Source organism: Malaya genurostris, chromosome 3 (assembly GCF_030247185.1).
Source record: "Malaya genurostris strain Urasoe2022 chromosome 3, Malgen_1.1, whole genome shotgun sequence".
Taxonomy (NCBI): Eukaryota; Metazoa; Arthropoda; class Insecta; order Diptera; family Culicidae; genus Malaya; species Malaya genurostris.
This window is the reverse complement of record NC_080572.1, coordinates 130,956,489-130,974,828: the sequence shown is the minus strand read 5'-3', so window position 1 is coordinate 130,974,828 and position 18,340 is coordinate 130,956,489. Positions and strand designations below refer to the sequence as shown.

The following is an 18,340-nucleotide window of genomic DNA, read 5'->3' as shown; positions in this document are numbered from 1 at the left end:
TGGTCGATGGAATGCGTTGATGGCAGAATGAGAGGATGAGAAATGACATATAAATTGAAGTAATATAATATCATAGCATATCGTAACATATCATTTTATTCATTCTATTATTTATTATATAATTCATTGTACTATATTATGTTGTTTTTTATTATTATTTTCATTATTATATTTATTGTTATTATTATTAATTCGTCATCAATAATAATAACATATATTATTTTTATAGATGTGGATATTATTATTGTTATAAGAAGAGAAATATTCTACTTCCTGCAGTATTGCGAAGATAGAAGAGCATAACTGACACTCTACATTAACTGTTATTTTATATATTGATTTATAATGTATTATATTGTATGACATTGTATTATATTATATTATATTAAAATATATTATACTATATTATGTTATATTATATAATTTTGTAGTATTTAAGTATTATTATTTTTATTATTAGTATTTCTATTGTTTCTATTAGTATTATTTTTATGATTATTATTATTATTATTATCGTTACCATTATTATAATCTTTATCATTATCAGCTACATTTTCATTTCCATACTACACATTTCACTTTACACATATATTATTAAATTGTATCATATTATATTACGTCATATTTTGTGGTATTATCGACGACACGACCTGCCACTCGCTTTTAAAACTGTATCGTAAATCGAGCTACCCCTCAGTAACTGGTAATGTCAAAATGGAATCGCTTGGAAAAATGTTGGAACTGGCAACACAAGCTGGTAAATTATTGATTTTGAAAAACAGTTACCAGTAGCCTTGGTAACCACAAAAGAAATGTAAACAAAAACAAGAGATTCTCACTTAAAACGAAACCACTGAGTGTAGTTGGCCCGCTGGCAGATATTAAATTTATTCTTTCAGAGATCTGCCATAGCTGCATAATCTGCCATAGCGATTGTGTCGTATGCCGCTTTGAAGTCAATGGCCCGTTGTATTCTCGACACTTTTGGAGTACTTGTCTCATAACGAAAATGTAATTCGTAGTGGCGTACCGTACCGGCAACGCAAATTATTCATTACTAAAAATTTGATTTTGGTTGTTTAAGGCAATAAAAAACTTCTCGTGTGTTATCTTCAGGGGGAATATATTCATTTAACTAAGCAAAAAAACTAAAACTAGTCCACCAAGCCGATTGAATGTAGATTTTTTGATATCTCGCACCAGGCGACTTGTAACTTCACTAGTAATGATACTAAACAAATAATCATAATCCATCATAATTTCTTGGTGTGAGGGCAGTTTTGAACGCCGTTAATAAGGCGTCGACTTGCACTATAAGGAATTGTATAAATGTTTCCCCAGCTTCATACGATGCCAACTCTTCCTCAGCGAGGTTGTGATTGTGATTGATAAATTGGTCAACCCACGGATGCAAACGAGTTTTAAAAAATTTTTTCACGTGGCTGTTCAACGTCACTAGTTTGTAATCGCCCTTGCTGGATTGAACTTTGAAGTGCCGATTGGGCTATCTATGTAACCGGTAGGGTAACCAGATTTCAGAGGTGATTTCAAAACATTTATGAAGTCTAGTTCCAAGCAACTAACAGCGTTATTAACAACAGCACACTCCGTCTAGCGATTGCGTTCCACGTCGAATGCATTTTCGAATAATGAAAAATACATCATCCAACATACTGGAGCATTGCTGCCCGTTTCAATGCTGTACAAAATTATCGCTTTCAGGACGCTTTCTCCCATGAAATAACTCTCTAAAAGTAAATATGTCCCAAGAACTTCCTGCATTTGCATACTCAATCGGGACTTTTCAATCAACTCATTTAAAGTTTTTAGCTTTGCTTCCTAAGTATTTGGTTCCAGAGAACTTTTTCCGAGATTGAACTAAAAATACAAAGCGATTAGAAATTCATTTACACGAATTAGAATATCATTTACACTCACCAAGCATCGGCGTTTGACAAACTTTATATACAATTCAGCCCTCGAATGAATTATTGTTATTTTTTGCTGTTTTTTGTAGGATTTTTAATAACCATGAAATGTGGAATTATTCCACAACTGTTTCAAACTGTTTGTTTATTTATTCTGGTGCTCCTTGGTAACTAGTTCATAGCAACTTAAACAGTGTTGCTCGAATAGTTAGTTTTTGTCATTTTCAAGGGGTCGCTATATTTATGGTAACTGGTGGTAAATCGCTCACGAACACTTTTTATTCCGATTTTTCTTCGGAGTGTCTGGTCGTGTCGTCGGTATTATATTATATTACATTGTACTATATTATACCATATTATGGTACAATGTTTGGTATTGTTTTATATAGTATTGTAATGCATTTTTTTTAATACACAATTAAAAGTGTATTATATTGCATTGTGATGTATTACATTTTTATATTTTATGCATAATAATGTTATATTATATTCAGTGTCGTATAGTGACCAAACTATATTATAATATGTTATGGTATATTTTACTATATTATGTCACATAACATTATGATTCTATTATATTCATCATAAAATATTATAGTAGACTATGATACACTGTACCATACGATTTTGCATCGTTTTATACTATATTATGTTTTATTGTGTTATACTGCCAAAAATTATATTAAAGTGTATTATGTTACATTATATAATAATATGCTCAAGTACATTGTAAGGGAAGAGGGATGGGAGTGCATCAGGGTATCTTACAAGTGAATGACTGGATGAAGGAGTGAAATGTCAACCCGATTCACAGGGGAAAGCTGTGTGTTTTCCCCAGAAGGTCTGAAATGAGTAAGACTCACCCTTCTAACAAACAAACCATCAGGCAGGTTTAAGCTGGTACAGCGAATTCTTTTATTATATGGCCGGATGTTATTGCTGGAAGGCGCCGGGTCCTCAAAGCCCATTTTGGCCTTCTTAACAGCAGTAATATGAAAGTTATCTGATAATCAAATTCGGATCTACTGTAAGTCTACCTGCATCCACTGGTAATGCCTTGAACTGATGGTGGCTTCACACATACATACATACATTACTGTTATTTTGCCTACAATTCCACTGGACATGCTTAGCATTTAAGTCCCCTATTATGAAAGATTTCGATCGATATCTTGTAAGTTTTTGCAAATCGCCTTTACAGAAATTTTATAGTTCGCCGGTGCATTGGAATGGCAAATATGCTCCAGCGATGAAATAAATTCCATGAATGGTTTCAACTTCGATTCCCAAGCTTTCAATAACTTTAGTATTGAAAGAAGGTAAAATTCGATGTTTAATTTGCCGTTGGACAAAAATGGCAACTCCACCACCCATTCCAGTAAACCTGTCAAATCGATGAACCACATAATGTGGATTATTTTTCAATTTGACATTTGGTTTAAGAAAAGTTTCTGTCACAATGGCAATATGGATTTTGTGATCTTTGAGAATATAATAAAATTCATCTTCACTCGATTTCAAAGATCGAGCATTCCAATTTAAAATATTCAAATAATTATTTAACATCACTGTTAAATTTTAAATTCATTATAATATTATTTGCAAATTGCCATCCGATTTGAAATGCTTCAAAAAGTAATGAAGTCAAATTCATTTGGATGATCATTTGAAAAAGTTGATCTTGTAGGTAGATCATTTTATTTTCAGTTATATCGCCTAAATCGACTTCATTTAAAGAAGCGAATGGCTTTGAAGGAATATTTGTAGGTAGACTGCCATTAGAAGAAGATGATTTGGCCGGTCTACATATTAATAAATTGTTTTCGTTAGAATTATTTACATTAGAAGAAATAGGTGGTAGATTTCTACCTAAAATACCAGCATAACTGACATTAGAAGAAGATGATGACGGGGTCGATCTACCTGTCAATAAATTGTTTTCGTTAGAAGACGAATTGGCAGGCGTACCTGTTTTATGTTTTAAATTCGAAGAAATCAGTGCCTTAGAAGAATTAGGCGTGGTATTTGTAACGGTTTTTTGATTTTCAGGTATGTTCTGTAAATTTAAGGTCGTTGATTTGACTTGTTGTCTAAGCGAACGAGCATTTAAAATTTTTTCCCTGACAGGACATTTCAAATAATTGGATTTATGATTTCCATTGCAATTTGAACATGAAAATTTAGCAGTGGTTTCATTCATTGGACTAACGTCTTTCGAATGCGATTTACCACAATTCAAACACCGTATATCCATATGACAATTTTTGGTTCCATGGCCGAAGCCTTGGCAACGACGACATTGCGTTAAGTTTGCAATACGATTATGCCGTTTATAATGTTCCCAATGAATTTTAATGTGGGAAATGAAACGTACTTTTTCTAAAGTTTTCAAATTGTTTACATTACTTCAATTGAAGTGTATTAAGTAAAGTTCATGGGAGAAAAGTAGAAAGCTCAGTACGGAATGCTTTGAAGTCGGAGATCATCACCGTCACTGGTGACATAGATTGATGTTTCTTCCCAGAACGACAAGCGTCCATTTTGGGAATTTTTGAAGAATTTTCTTCTATGTCGCTACAATCGGATTCAGGAAGAATCTCGTAAATATTGTTAGACGGCATAGGATCAACGGAAGGGAAATCCGGCCATTGTCTTTTATTTTTACATTCAGATTCTATAAGATCGTGAATGTTATTAGAAAAATGTTGAATAACGGATTGTGGTTTATTCCGTATTGAATTATTTTTAGCCTTAGGCTTGTTGCCTTTCCGGTTGGACGCAGGCATTTTTGAAATGAATGAAATTTTAAATTAAATTAACTAGGCTAATGTAGTCTTCGATTAGACTCTTAGCTAGCCTTAAAAAAGGCTGATTAATTTCTTAGACACTCTAATATCACTCTTTGTATCACTTAGCAACTCTAATATCACTCTTTGTATCACTTAGTCACTCTAATATCACTCTTTGTATAGCCTTGAGAAAGGCTGACTAATTGTTGGTCTTTAAAAAGACTGTTAGTGATACAGGTAGCCTTGAAAAAGACTGAAGCCTTGAATCAATGAAATTCTAGGTAGCCAGAAAAAATTTTCAGGAGCCAAGAGCTATGCGCGTGCGGTGCGAACGACTGTTCAACACCGACTGAAAATAACCTGTTTTAACCCAACTAGTGGTGTAATGATAGCTTACTCATATCAAACATACTATCATATATTATACTGTGGTATTCTTTAAAATAGAATTCTTCGATTCTTGAAAGATTAACAGGAATAGGTTTAGTTGACAGTTTACTGATAATGATTACCAATTGGAGTAGTATTTTTACCGATTTAGAAATTTTTCGCGTTTTCTGTTTCGCCTGCGTGAAGGTATAAAATTAACACACTTTACCCTATGATTCCGGAACCAGATTTCGTATCCGGATGTACCTTCCATTGAAACTTAAGCTTGTGAAAATTGGTCAAACCATCAGTGAGAAAAGTATGTGAGATCAATTTGAGAAAATATGACCTCTATTTCCTGAGCCTCCGGAATCGGAAATTGGGAACCAGGATAACCGAAATCAGTTTGTTTGGCCATCTACTGATAATGACTATCGAATGAAATAGTTTGGAAGAAATGTGTTCAAATCGGCTAAGCCATCTTCGAGAAAACTTGGTGCATTTATTTTCTCAATTTTTTGCACATAAGACCTTTCACTTGAATCTGAGTTTGTGAAAATCGGTTCAGCCATCTCTGAGGAAATCGAGTAACATTATTTGTCACATACACACATACATACATACATACGCACACATACACACAGGCATTTGCTCAGTTCGTCGAGCTGAGTCGAATGGTGTATGATGATCGGCGCTCTGAGCCTCGGTTCAAAAGTCGGTTTTCACTGTGATTGCATAGCCTTTCTATGCGAGATACGGTACTCAGTTACGAGTGTGGAGTTTACCTAAATCTGCGGTATCAATAAAGTCACAGCGGCCCCTGTTACATCCTCAGTTTAACAGATAAGTTGAAAAAATCAAGAAGGGAGAGGAATCTACAGGAAACTTTCTGATAACGTATAGAACCACACCAAACCGCTTATCACCAGCAATTTCGCCTATAACAAAGAAAGTCTCATGTCTCATATACAACGTTCTCGTAGTTCGTCGACGAGTTCACATATTAACTAGTTACGAGGTCGTACCGAGACTGTTTTACCAGACACCGGTTCTTTATCGTCAACCAACAGCCGCTTACAATTGTTACCGCTTGATATCCTTCTTGGTATCTAAGATCTACCGAAGCTTTGGTTACGCACAATCGCGAACGTTACAGGCGATGACCACGACACATTTGTCTTCTACTCCCATAAGTGTTCCACCACCTGAGCTGGTAAGTACATCGTCGTCATCATCGTCAGCTACAGCAGCCGTTCGCGTCAGTGACCGAGGTATACCTGGTGGAGACTTTACCGCGTCGTTTCACCCGGACCAAAAATCGGTGGCAGTGGTTCGACCCGGACTACTTTTAGCAAGAGGGAAGACGTTGTAGCCAACCAAACATCAAAACTGGCAACCCTGCCATAATGCTCACGAGTGGTAATAGAGGCTAGCAACAGATTCAGAATAGTCATCTAACCGTTGAGACAAGTTCAGTCCAGTTTTATTATGTCTTTCTCTTACTTGTCCATAAAGACATGCATGTTCTGTCCTGTACTTTCCGAATACTTAACACGCACACATACGATATTCAGAAGTGTGAAAAATGCAAGTCAGGTTTATTCGTATTCACGTCCTCCAGTTAATCTGATTTATCCTATAGTTCGAATGCAGCCCTCGTGCTTATATCTCTAATCAAATGAAATGAAGCCGAAAATATGTTTTCAATACTCTAAAACTTTAGTCAAAACATGGAAAATATGTAAAATAACAAATAATGTTCCATTGAATATCGGATTAAGTTTTTGGCATTGCGGCGCTTGAGTGATATATTATTTTATTTAGAGTGACAATAATTTACATCATCTACCTATTGATAAACAGTTTTTAGCAAGGGGTGTTTACGTTTTTCCGCTGGCTTATATGCATGTTGATATACACTAATTAGACGCCAATAATCTGGATAACCTGATCCTTTCTTCCAGAAAGCAAAAGGAGGTGCTAATGTGTCTATTACGTAATTTTTTCTTATGTATGGATCCCTAGGTTTGGGAACAAAGAAGTTACGTGGTCTATTTTTCCTATGACTGTTTGAAATTCCTCTGTCAAAGCTTGTAATGTTTCCTGATGAATTACTTTGGGGTATTCCAACTTTAAAAGCACATCTGAATTCATGTTGTATTTTATATGTGATCTCATTCTGTTGCGTATCACGGCATATACGATGAATTTTGTTATCGTTTTTTTTATCTATAGGTGAATGTGTCATCATAGTGTGAGTGTATACTTGCTTATCTGCTGTATGACATTTACTCGGGGCATCTTTAATTCGTTGTTCATCCAAATCAGGTAGATCTGCGAAATCTCGTTTAATTGACCGTTTTGAATTACTGTCATGTGTATTATCGAGATTCGGCTTAGTTGGATTTGCTGTAGCATCATCACTACACGTACAGCGATTAGCTAGATTATAAGTTTTGGTGTAGTCATTGTGCTGACGAATAATATCACGATCAAAAAAATCTTTCTCTCCAAGGGTGTTGAAGAACACTCCACCGGAATGAACAACTGAAAAAAAGTTACCTGGAATTATCAATTAATACTTCACTCGTCTACTAACCGTTAGGTAAATTCAACTGTTTTGATGATTTCACGACTTCAAAAATAGGTGGTGCTACTGATGCTTTTGTCCCATCCAAATAGATAGCTTGACTCGGTTCACGTTTAGTACGATAGTCCCATCCAATTGCTAAATCCATGGCACAAGCCTTTTCTTGTTTTATAAAATCAGGTATTTTCTCATTCAAATATATAGCACTAAGAGGTTTTGGGATGACACCACATGTTTTTGGTCTGTATACTCTATACTTGGTACATTTTGTTGGGCCAGCCTTATAGTTTTTGCACCCAACACCTTTAGCATTGAAAGCGTTTTAAAGTAGGTGTATTTCATATTTTTATATTAGAAAATTACCTGTAGCGTATGGCCCAACTTCTAGTGCAACGCCAGGATTGGATGATCCTGCTACTTGAGCTTTTCGAAAAGCAATGTCCATTACAGCATCTGGTAAAGGTTGATGTTCTAAATTATCTTGTGCCATCTTTCTGGCTGTTTGAAAATTGCAGATGGCAGGAGTGAAGTTCGATTTTGGTCTGCAATCTGAAGGAGTATTGACATCTAAAATTCGATCGAGATTCCGTTTTCCGTACTCATTTTTACCGTGTAGCTTCATGTCACTAAATTTATTAATAATTTCAGCTGAGTACGCTGTATCCATAATAAATTATACAGGAAGATATAGATGTCTGAAAACAAAAACAATTAGGGAGTGATTAAGTAGCTATATTCTATTTTAATAAATGGCTGATGATAAGTATTTCGGAATTGCAGCTTTAAAATATCTTGAACAGTGGAAGATTTATATAATTATTTGAATCGTTGGACATTGCCTGATCCTATATTATTCCTCATTTTTTTATGTCATTTGTTTTACCCCGGCTTTTGGTCGTTCACTGGGGATCCTCATTTTTATTTTCTCCCCGTAGATCTCCGATCTCCCAATTTCTTATTGCTGTAACCAGTAAGACTCGTAGAAGACGTTTTGACGTAAATACTTCTTATTTTACAATGCGGTTCTATTTTCAAAATTTGCCGCTCTCTTCCTTGATGGATGTGGGAGAGCGATGAACATCTGGCAAGCCAGTTATAATGAATTGCAAGCCAGTTGTAAAAATGATCTTGTTTGAATATTTTTCAATTCTTTTATTAAACTATACATAGTTTTCATAAGCTAAGTGAAATATTGTCATCATGCCAAAAATTTTTGTTTGTAACAGAGAATGAACAATTTCGGAATATGCGAGAAATATCAATTTTGAGAGCATTTTGGTTATAAATTGAAAGACTAAATTGACCATCTTAAACAACAGGCACAAATGTTTCTCCCTCATATTGGTAAATTAAAACTACTCTTGGTTTATAATTATACATAGTAAGTGTCTGTTTGCAGGGGTGGCAAGTTCCATGAGATATTGGGGGCACAAAAATTATTACTACAGACCATTGAACTTTGCAATATATAGAACATTTTTATTAAGGAAACGGAGAGGTTAGAACAAATAAAAAGCAACCAAGTAAAAATCACAAACATTTTTCCTACTATTCCAGTTATATCCAATATTCGAAAGTGGTAAAGTATAGCACATTTCACATTGTAGTAAATTAGTTTAAAATTTTTAGTAACTTGGTTAAGAAATATAAAGGATTACGAAGACAAACTCTGCTGATGACAGAAAAAAGCTTCATATCATATAATATTTATTCCAGTTGCCAAAATATAGGTCGAAGATCAAGTGGTTGACGATTTTGATTCATCAGACATGATCGTAGATGTTACATTACGAAAAGCCGCACACATTTTTGGAGATAGCTCATCCGATTACAACAAGCTTTGATTCGTTCGAAAGTCACTATTGAATTCTGGACCCGGGTCAAAATCACAAGGTGATAATATCTCCGAAACCGGAAGTGTCGGTTCCGGAGATATGATCGCAAGAATGTCGTAATAAACAAACGCTAGAATTTCTCGAAGATGGCTGAACCGATTTCAACAAGCTTAGAATCATTTAAAAAAGACCGTTTGAAGTGAATCAAGTTTGATAATAAATGTCTGATTCTTCCGGTTCCGGAAATATTACTGTGAAAAAGTTGTAATAGACAAATCGCACTTTTTCAATACATTCACTTCTCTAGGAGTTGGCTTAACCGACTTCAACAAGCTTAAGCAAGCGTGGATCACGTTCAAAGATCAAATGACTAACACCTTCGATTCCGGATATATAATCGTTTAAGTGACGAAACCGTCGAATCGCACTTTTTCTGTACGCTCAATGTTTGACAGGAATACGTCTTTTTTACTATGAGGCGCCTTTTAAAAATTCACTCCTGTTGTATTGAACGCAGTAACATAATTTTCTGTCCATTCCATCGGTAATATGTTTAGCCATTTATTATTACATTTTTAGTAGTGTGAGATAAGCCAATAACTTGATTGCATTTAAGTGAAATGTAATCTCAAAAAATGCGCACAAAATTTTAACCGCTTGAGTTGAATGAATCGTCATACAAAGCATAACGGGCAAAACCGATACATAGAAACCAGGAACGTTTTCAGAGATTACGCGCGGTGGGCTTGCCACACGTTTTGTTGACTGTTAAAAAAAAATTATTATTGATTCGTAATGGATTTGTGGATATTTCACAATTTGAACATATCCTAATTTAATATTTATTGTTATTAATTGCTATTGCACACTATGAAATAATTGACTAACACGAGGTTATATGTATATGTGTTTAGTAATATGCTAACAATGTATATGCCTGAGTTTAGTAGCAAGCATAGATTCTCCTAATATTGATCTCGTCAATGTAGAAAGCCGTAGATTTATATCATACTTTTCATATCACAGGTTTATTGTATCAATGATCAACCCAGCGGATTAATGTTTTCTCCATTGGATGATTATAATCGGTTGTGAACGCTACACCTACACCATCCATATCAGTATCGCACACACGGACAACAGGTCAGCCTGGAAATAAATGACGGAAGCCAGCGGCATCCATCGGAATTCGAAATAAACTCATCACTCTCCAACACGAACGCCTTATAAACGGTTCTTTTCAGAGGCACCATTATTTTGTTATAAAGAACTATGCTGGTTATTTCATAATATTTGTGTTTCAGAATGTTCAATGTAACTAATCTGTACTTTAGTTTAGGTGCATGGTTTATAATTCTAATAGTGAAAAAGGGGGATACTTGCATAATTAATACAATTGATAAAGTAATTGATATTCGAAAGTGTTAAGGAACATGTCAGTTGTTGTCGTATTCACGACATCCAGTTAAGTCTCTGACATTACCCTCCCGCCTTTTTATCTACTTAACTTAAGCTAACTTAACCTAACTCTAGCTGTAAAGCGCTCTAATAACGGCATGTTCAGAATTTTAACATTTAGTTTTGAACTTATTGTGTGTGTTTTCAAATTTCTACTCGATTGTTTCTTATTCAGCAATTGTATGTACATAAGAAGTTTGAATGTTTGAATGTTTTGAACGACTTGGCGTTTGTTTTTGTGACATTTTGCCCAATTTATCCAAACTGAAACTGCATACTCAATGACTGAATAAACTAAATTTGTCTATAAATTGCTAGTTTGTCTTGAGGTGATAATTTAGATTTGCTGTTAATTAATGAGCAGAGAGATCTCAATAAAATGTTGCATTTTAACACTATTTTGTCCACATGTGACCTACAAAGAAACTTGCTATCCATGGTCAGTTTATTTATTTGAATATTTTAAATTGAAATGCTTGATCTTCAATATCGAGTGAAGATGAATTTTAAAATCTTCTCAAAGTTCACAACATTCATATTGACATTGTGACAGAAACATTTCTTAAACCAACTGTCCTATTGAAAAGCAATCCAAATTATGTAGTTCATCGATTTGACAGGTTCACTGGAATTGGTGGTGCAGTTGCCATTTTTGTCCAACGGAAAATTAAACATCGAATTTTACTTTCTTTCAATACTAAAGTTATTGAAAACTTGGGAATCGAAACCATACATGGAATTTATTTCATCGCTGGAGCATATTCGTTATATAAATGCACCGAAACAATTAAATTTCTTCAAAGGCGATTTGCAAAAACTCACAAGATATCGACCGAAAGTTTTATAGAGGACTAAAATGCAAAGCATGTCCAGTTTAGTTGTAGGAAGAATAACAGTAATGGTAAAATACTTCATAATAATCTCTCTGCTGGTTACTTCAGAGTTGTTCATCCCAGTAATCCGACTTGTTTCTCTTCCATGAAAAATCCCTCTACAATTGATCTGGTTCTAACAGATCAAAGTCACATTTGTAGTGAACCGACTACACATGCTGACTTTGACTCAGATCATCTTCCGGTAACATTCAGACTTTTCAACGTAATTATTACAATTAGTTTTGTATATAACTATCATAGATCAAATTGATTGGAACGCAGAACTCACATTGAAACTATTTTAGAAAATTCTGCGATGATCATTCGACGGGAACCGGGATCGTGTGTTGATGTACGATCAGGCGTACTCGAGCGGACACTAGATTTTGCGGTGCACTAACCGAACTTTTATTTCGGGAGGGGGATTTCTTACTAAGAACGGAAATTCGGGTATGCGACTGACTATAGGATCTCAAACTTTTCGACACGTTTACTGCCGATGCATATAGTCGCTCTTTTATGGTCCTGGTGACCTCACTTCACTAAATCCCACCTCTTCCTTCACTTTAAAACGATTTACTGGTAGTCGCACACTAAAAAATCGCGCTCGAGGAACCACAATCCCGTCACACTAGTGAAAGAGCATTTTTCATAGAAAATACCCAATGTTTGAACACAATTTAAAAAATTTAAAAAAATATCTCCTCCACCATTTATAAACATGCTCGAAAGTATTTTCTATCAAATGAAAGAAACAGATTTTTTTTATTTGCTCCAATGTTAGATATAGCAGTTTAAAAATGATCTGTTTTTGAAAATTAGTTCCAACAAACTCTAAAAGATATTCAAAGACACCAAAAACGAGAAGTGAAAAATAAGAAAGCTAGAGCAAAAAATCCTAATCCACCCTAATACCATATGCTTCAAAATATGGCTTATCTTTCACCGATAATTTGTTCTGAAGACATCATAGCTTTAAAGTATAAGGCTAAGCCACAAATGTTTTTATCCCCTAAATTTTGGATCCGGACCACTGTGCAATGGTTACAATACACCCCGGGCCGGGATAAAAAAACGAATGTTTTTTTTTGTCAAATTTTCATATCGGATTACTCTAATCTCCTCGAGAACGTTCTAGCATATCAATTACACAGCATACGCAAAAATCCACCGACTCGCTGCCAGATCTCTTCTCTGTCCAGATTCACCCTAGGCGAGACTGTAAGCTCGCCTCAAACCTCCACTTTCCTGCGAAATGAGACGACCAGATCATTTAAAACACTCTCTCAGTATTCGTTACAGGACGATGGGATCAAAACAAAACCGAAACCTGTATCATAGGTGTTATCTGCCACTGATTTTTTTTAATCTATCCATCTATCATACTCACACTTATCATTTATTCTAACCCAATCAACAGTATCCTTATCTGTGTTTACCTAACTAATATATCTATCAGCGAACTTATTACTATAATTTTCATCGATGTGTATTAAATGAGTGCAACGTCTTAATCTCAATGTTCTAATCGGGTAGAGTTCCGCATTAATATTCCGATCATCGTATTCCAAATCGATCTAGCTTCGCGTCCGAAGTGTGACGTACATGACTATCACTCCATAACCGCCAGTTGGGTTATCGTTACTCACAGTAACACAATCTTATTAACCCTTATGCACTCGAATGGGTACCCGGGTACCTTTTCGAATTTCAAAATAAGAAATTTCTGAGTTAGGTTTAAACTAAGATTCTGCAATTCGGTCAATTCCAAGAACTAGTTGGACCATAACTTCTCATGCTTTGACTTTTCATTTTACAGTAAGGGGGGTCGAATGGGGGGGCTCAAATTTTTTTTATTACGTAAACACCCGAATGGGTACCCGGGTACCCACAAATAAAAATGCTTGTAACTAAGGCAAATTCCATCCGATTTGAATTTTTTCAGTACGGGTAAATTCAGAAATTTATCCACTTTTCGATGGCCGTGTATATTGCTGTAGTAGGTTCTTCTGGTTCCCGTTAATCCGGATTTCCGTAGAATGTTCCGACACTTGTGTTTTCCACCATAAATGTCATTTACTAATTTGAAACTTTTCCAAACCAGCTATTTGAGAAAGGCCGTAGGATATCCGGGTTCCTGGGAACCAGGAGCACCATGTCCATCTTTATGGGTACCAATCCCAAAGAGCTTAAGTTCCTGAATCCAACAGTGCTAAAATTACTTCAATCGGTTGAAAAATGCTCAACTTACAGCGATTTAAAAAAATGGGTACCCGGGTACCCATTCGGGTGGTTAAAGGTGTTTTTTTTTCGAGTGCACAACGGTTAAAGAACATTGCTTTTAATGTTTCTAGGATGTGTACACAGTGTAAACTCCCAAGAAACAAATTGATCGTTCTGAAAACGGGCTCAAATGCAAAATTTCTGCTATAAAATGTTTAAAGTATGTTTGAAATGTGATCAAATTTGGTCTTAGAATGCGAACATTATGTTCAAAAATAATTAAGTTAAACGTACACTGTGACAACACCGTAAGCATTGCCTTTTTGACTTTGCTTCGCGTCATGTAGCACGCCGTGAAGCAAGGCCTTCTTTCTCATACAATACTAACGAGAGCGAATCCTACATTTCATTACATTGCCATGGATTGCTTAGTTCATGTGTTAACTGAGACTGAGAGCATAGGCAATTTACTATAGGCAAGGGAATTGATCTGCTCAGTAGCATATACTCTCACGCATTCAGTTTCTCTCTAATATAGGTCTCTAATTCAGCTATGTCAAGCAAAGAGTTTACAGCAGATGTTTTTTTGTTGCTTCGTTCGTTTGAGGATTCACAATACAAGCCCTGTTAATGGGTCTTGATTCTCCAGAATAATTTAAACAATGCGCAATTAACCAAGCTTTATTCAAACGAGTACCTTTTCAAAAATACTTACCACTGAAAATTTTTCATAAAGAACTTATTTATTGATTATCAGTTAACATGGACTTGCATTCATTATACAAAAACTTAAATGTCGCTCATCTATCAATAGATGAAGTGGAGCATGAATTATTAATCAGAGGCATAGCTTGTACACCAGGCGAACATGAGAGTATAAAGCGAAGAAAACTAAAAGATAAAATGGGGGAAGAAAGAAATATTGACACTTTCACAGTGACATACTCACCAACTTGGAAAGAAGTAGCAGGAGAAATTGCGATCATATATTCTAAAGCCATGATAATTAGCGGATTATTAGATAATCCGAAGACAGATGCTCGGCAACGAGAAAAGCTACATACGAGATTGATTTATTATAGAATAAGGATTTTTCTACTCTCCCGAGCTCCCGAAGCTCGTAGACACTCGTTTGAAATCATTAATATAAGTCAGCAAATTATCCAGACGTTTAAAAAGCATTTCCCAAACAGTTCGATTCATTACAAACATGGTGGCGAGAATTCTAGTCAGCTAGAAAACGACTTAAGTAAAGCTATAGAAGAAGTCAGAACAGAAATCGATATTTTAAATAAAACGGTTGGTGGGAAAGATACGGAAATAGAGGAGGGGACAGTGGAAGCAAGAGGAAGGAAAGAAAAAAAATATAGTAACTAATAATTCTGAAACAGATACATCAGCTAATCGATCTAAGGAATTACTAGAAGAATTATCAGAAATTGATCAGAGTAGCAAGGAAATATCAACAGAATTGATAAGGCACTTTAAAGCTTTTGTAGCCCAGACTGCAGAGCAAGAAAAACAACGTAGAGAAAGGGAAAGAGCAGTGGAAGAAAGAATCAGGATGGAAGCAAAAGAGAAGGTTAGTGGAAAGAAAAAACTTGAACAACTATTACTGGATTTCAATGATAGAATTTTCCGACTCGCTTAAGTCAGTCGATAATATTAAGAACGGGCTAGACAATACATCCATGAATAACCTATTTGACAATGAGTCGTCCACGGCGGAAAACTCCTATTCGGAAGGGTTAAATATCATTTCGAATAAAAATTACAAGAAACAAAAACTAAAAGAGAAGAAAAAACCTGTTTTAATCCACCTAGTGGTGTAATGATGCCTTTCTCATATCAATCATACTATAATACTGTGGTATTCTTCAAAATAATTTTTTTCGATTCTTAACTGAATCTATTCCTGTTTAGAGACAGGTGATACATTACTCTCGTAGGGGTCGAATGGACTAATGGTATTTCTCTTCGATGGTTTAATCTTGAAAGGATTATTTTGAATAGATATCCGTGTTTACAAACATCCAGTTCAATGGATGAAAATGCTAATTCAGCGAAGTAACCTAACCTAATTAATATATGGGTGATGATGAGCCTTTAGGTCTTGAGCGTAGAGATCTTAATATGACATTGTATTTTATTGTTTACGGCAAGTATTATGAGCCTCAACTAAATTGTTTTTCACTTGGTCATAGATTGCACCAAAGAGATTTATTTTCGCTTTCTTTACTTCTACCGTGGAGATGTTGATTTTTTGCTTAGCTTGGCGATGATCTTCCCCATTCATGAACATCTCATGTCCGTGGGTAACGTAATAGGGAGTGGAATTGCTCGAACTATGAACGCTGTTGTTTAGAATCACTTCTGTCTCGGTCAGCCGCGTGTCGCATAATCGTTGATCATTCCATGCGTAGGTACGGATGCAAACATTTACAGTTCTGTTGACGCGTTCCACCGGGTTAGCTTGGGAGTGGTAACGTGAATTCAAACAAAGTCGTATGTGAAATTTCTCGGGATAAAAGACTTGCACCATTATCGGTAATAATTACCTCTGGAACGGATTTTTTTATAAAACCAAGTTTCTGCCAGTAGTGCACAAAGTTTAGCGCTATCAAGACGTGTCAGGGTTGTAGAAGTGCTTTTTTTACTGAAAATATCAGAGACTACGAGAAGATATTGGTGATTGATGATACCTTCCTTACTACGTAGCAAAGGCCCAACTAAATCAGCAGAAATGATCTGTCACGGATGGTCAGACACTCGCATTTCTTCCATGGGAGGTGTGACCGGACTGGACGGCCTTTTTACCTCCTTGCATGTCTCGCAGTTTTGCACATATTGCTTAATTTATTTAGCCATTTTTTGCCAATAATATCGGATTCGGGCAAGAGATTTATCGTAGCCGAGATGCATAGATTCGTCATGATTAGATTTGATTACGTTTAAACGAATCTCGGGTGGTGCAATTAATTTCCACTCATAGCGTCCGTCAGTGGGAGCGTTTCCCGCGGATACGAACTTGTAAATTTGATTATCCACAACGCGAAAATCGATATAATCATCTGGTTTTTTCTGAACTTTATGTCTTAGGGAGGTGTATCACGTGGATTCGGTGGATTTTGAAACTGTAACAACGCTTTGTGACAATGGGTCCGCTACAACATTTTCTTTACCTTTGCGATAAACGATTGTCATGTAATGCTGCAATTTCAAACTCCACCGACTACAACGTGATCCCACTTTCCAGGAAGTGGTAAGTATATGAGTGAGAGCACTTAAGTCAGTCACTAATGTGAAATAACTGCATTCCATATATACTCGAAATTCTTCGATGGCTAACAAGGCCGCTAACGCTTCTTTCTTTGCCGGATGGTGATTTGGATTATGAACTCTCGATTAAAGTGAGGACTTTTCAAAACCGGTGCTGTGGTCAGGCGCTCCTTAATGACGGTAAAAGTGTTCTCGGCCTCTTCAGACCATTGGCTTACTTTGTTTTTTGTTTAAAGTAATTCCTTTTAAGGGTGATATGATCCCACTAAAATCTAGAATAAAGCGCCTGTAGTAATTTGTCATTCCAATAAGCCTTCTTAGATTGGTTATGGTTACCGGTCGTTCGTATTCCACGATCGGACGGATTTTTTCAGGGTTAGGACGCAGTCCAGTTGTCGACAGAAGATACCCTAAAAATGGAAGTTCTGATACTCCGAACCGTGACTTTTCCAAGTTAATGGCTAGATTGGCTTGTCTGAGACGCTGCGAAACTTCTGAAAGTAACCGTACATGCTCCTCGAACGTTTCCGTCACAATGACTATGTCGTCTAAGTGAACGAAAATGTTCGGTTCCAGTTCACCAAATCCCAACGCATGATCCATTAAACGAGATAAAGTCGCTGAAGTGTTTATCAATCCAAAGGGAAGGTGATTGAACCGGAACAGCCCTTTACCCTGCACACAGAACGATGTATACTTGCGCGACCTTACTTCCAAGGGTATTTCAAGGAATGCCTCTGACAGGTCTTTGGTCGAGAGGCACTAGACTAGTTTGCTAAGTATTCGTCCTGAATGGGGAAAGGGTAGGAATCTCGAACGGTTCTCTCGTTGATTTTCCGAGCGTCTAGGCACAGTCGAATGTTTCCATTGAGTTTTAGGAACTGCATTCAGAGCCCAATCGGAATTTGTACGCTCTATTATTCCTAACTTAACCATGCGATCTAGTTCTTGAGAGACGATTCCTTGCACTTTAGGAGACATCACATATGGAAAT

General features: G+C 36.0%; 1 protein-coding gene across 3 annotated transcripts in view; it reads right to left on the bottom strand.

Moving 5' to 3' along the window:
* Positions 1 to 6,885: 6,885 nt before the first annotated feature.
* LOC131438889 (torsin-like protein) overlaps positions 6,886 to 18,340 on the bottom strand; it is a 406,897-nt gene continuing 395,442 nt past the window's right edge. For 2 of the 3 annotated variants that reach the window (XM_058609264.1, XM_058609263.1), the window contains 3 exons: positions 8,040 to 8,371; positions 7,686 to 7,979; positions 6,886 to 7,633 (listed from right to left, as the gene is read on the bottom strand). In XM_058609264.1, coding sequence (XP_058465247.1) covers positions 6,936 to 7,633; positions 7,686 to 7,979; positions 8,040 to 8,343 — 1,296 coding nt within the window. In that variant the 5' untranslated portion in view covers positions 8,344 to 8,371 and the 3' untranslated portion in view covers positions 6,886 to 6,935. The remainder of the gene's footprint in view (positions 7,634 to 7,685; positions 7,980 to 8,039; positions 8,372 to 18,340) is intronic. The other variant, XM_058609265.1, reaches the window with a different exon arrangement.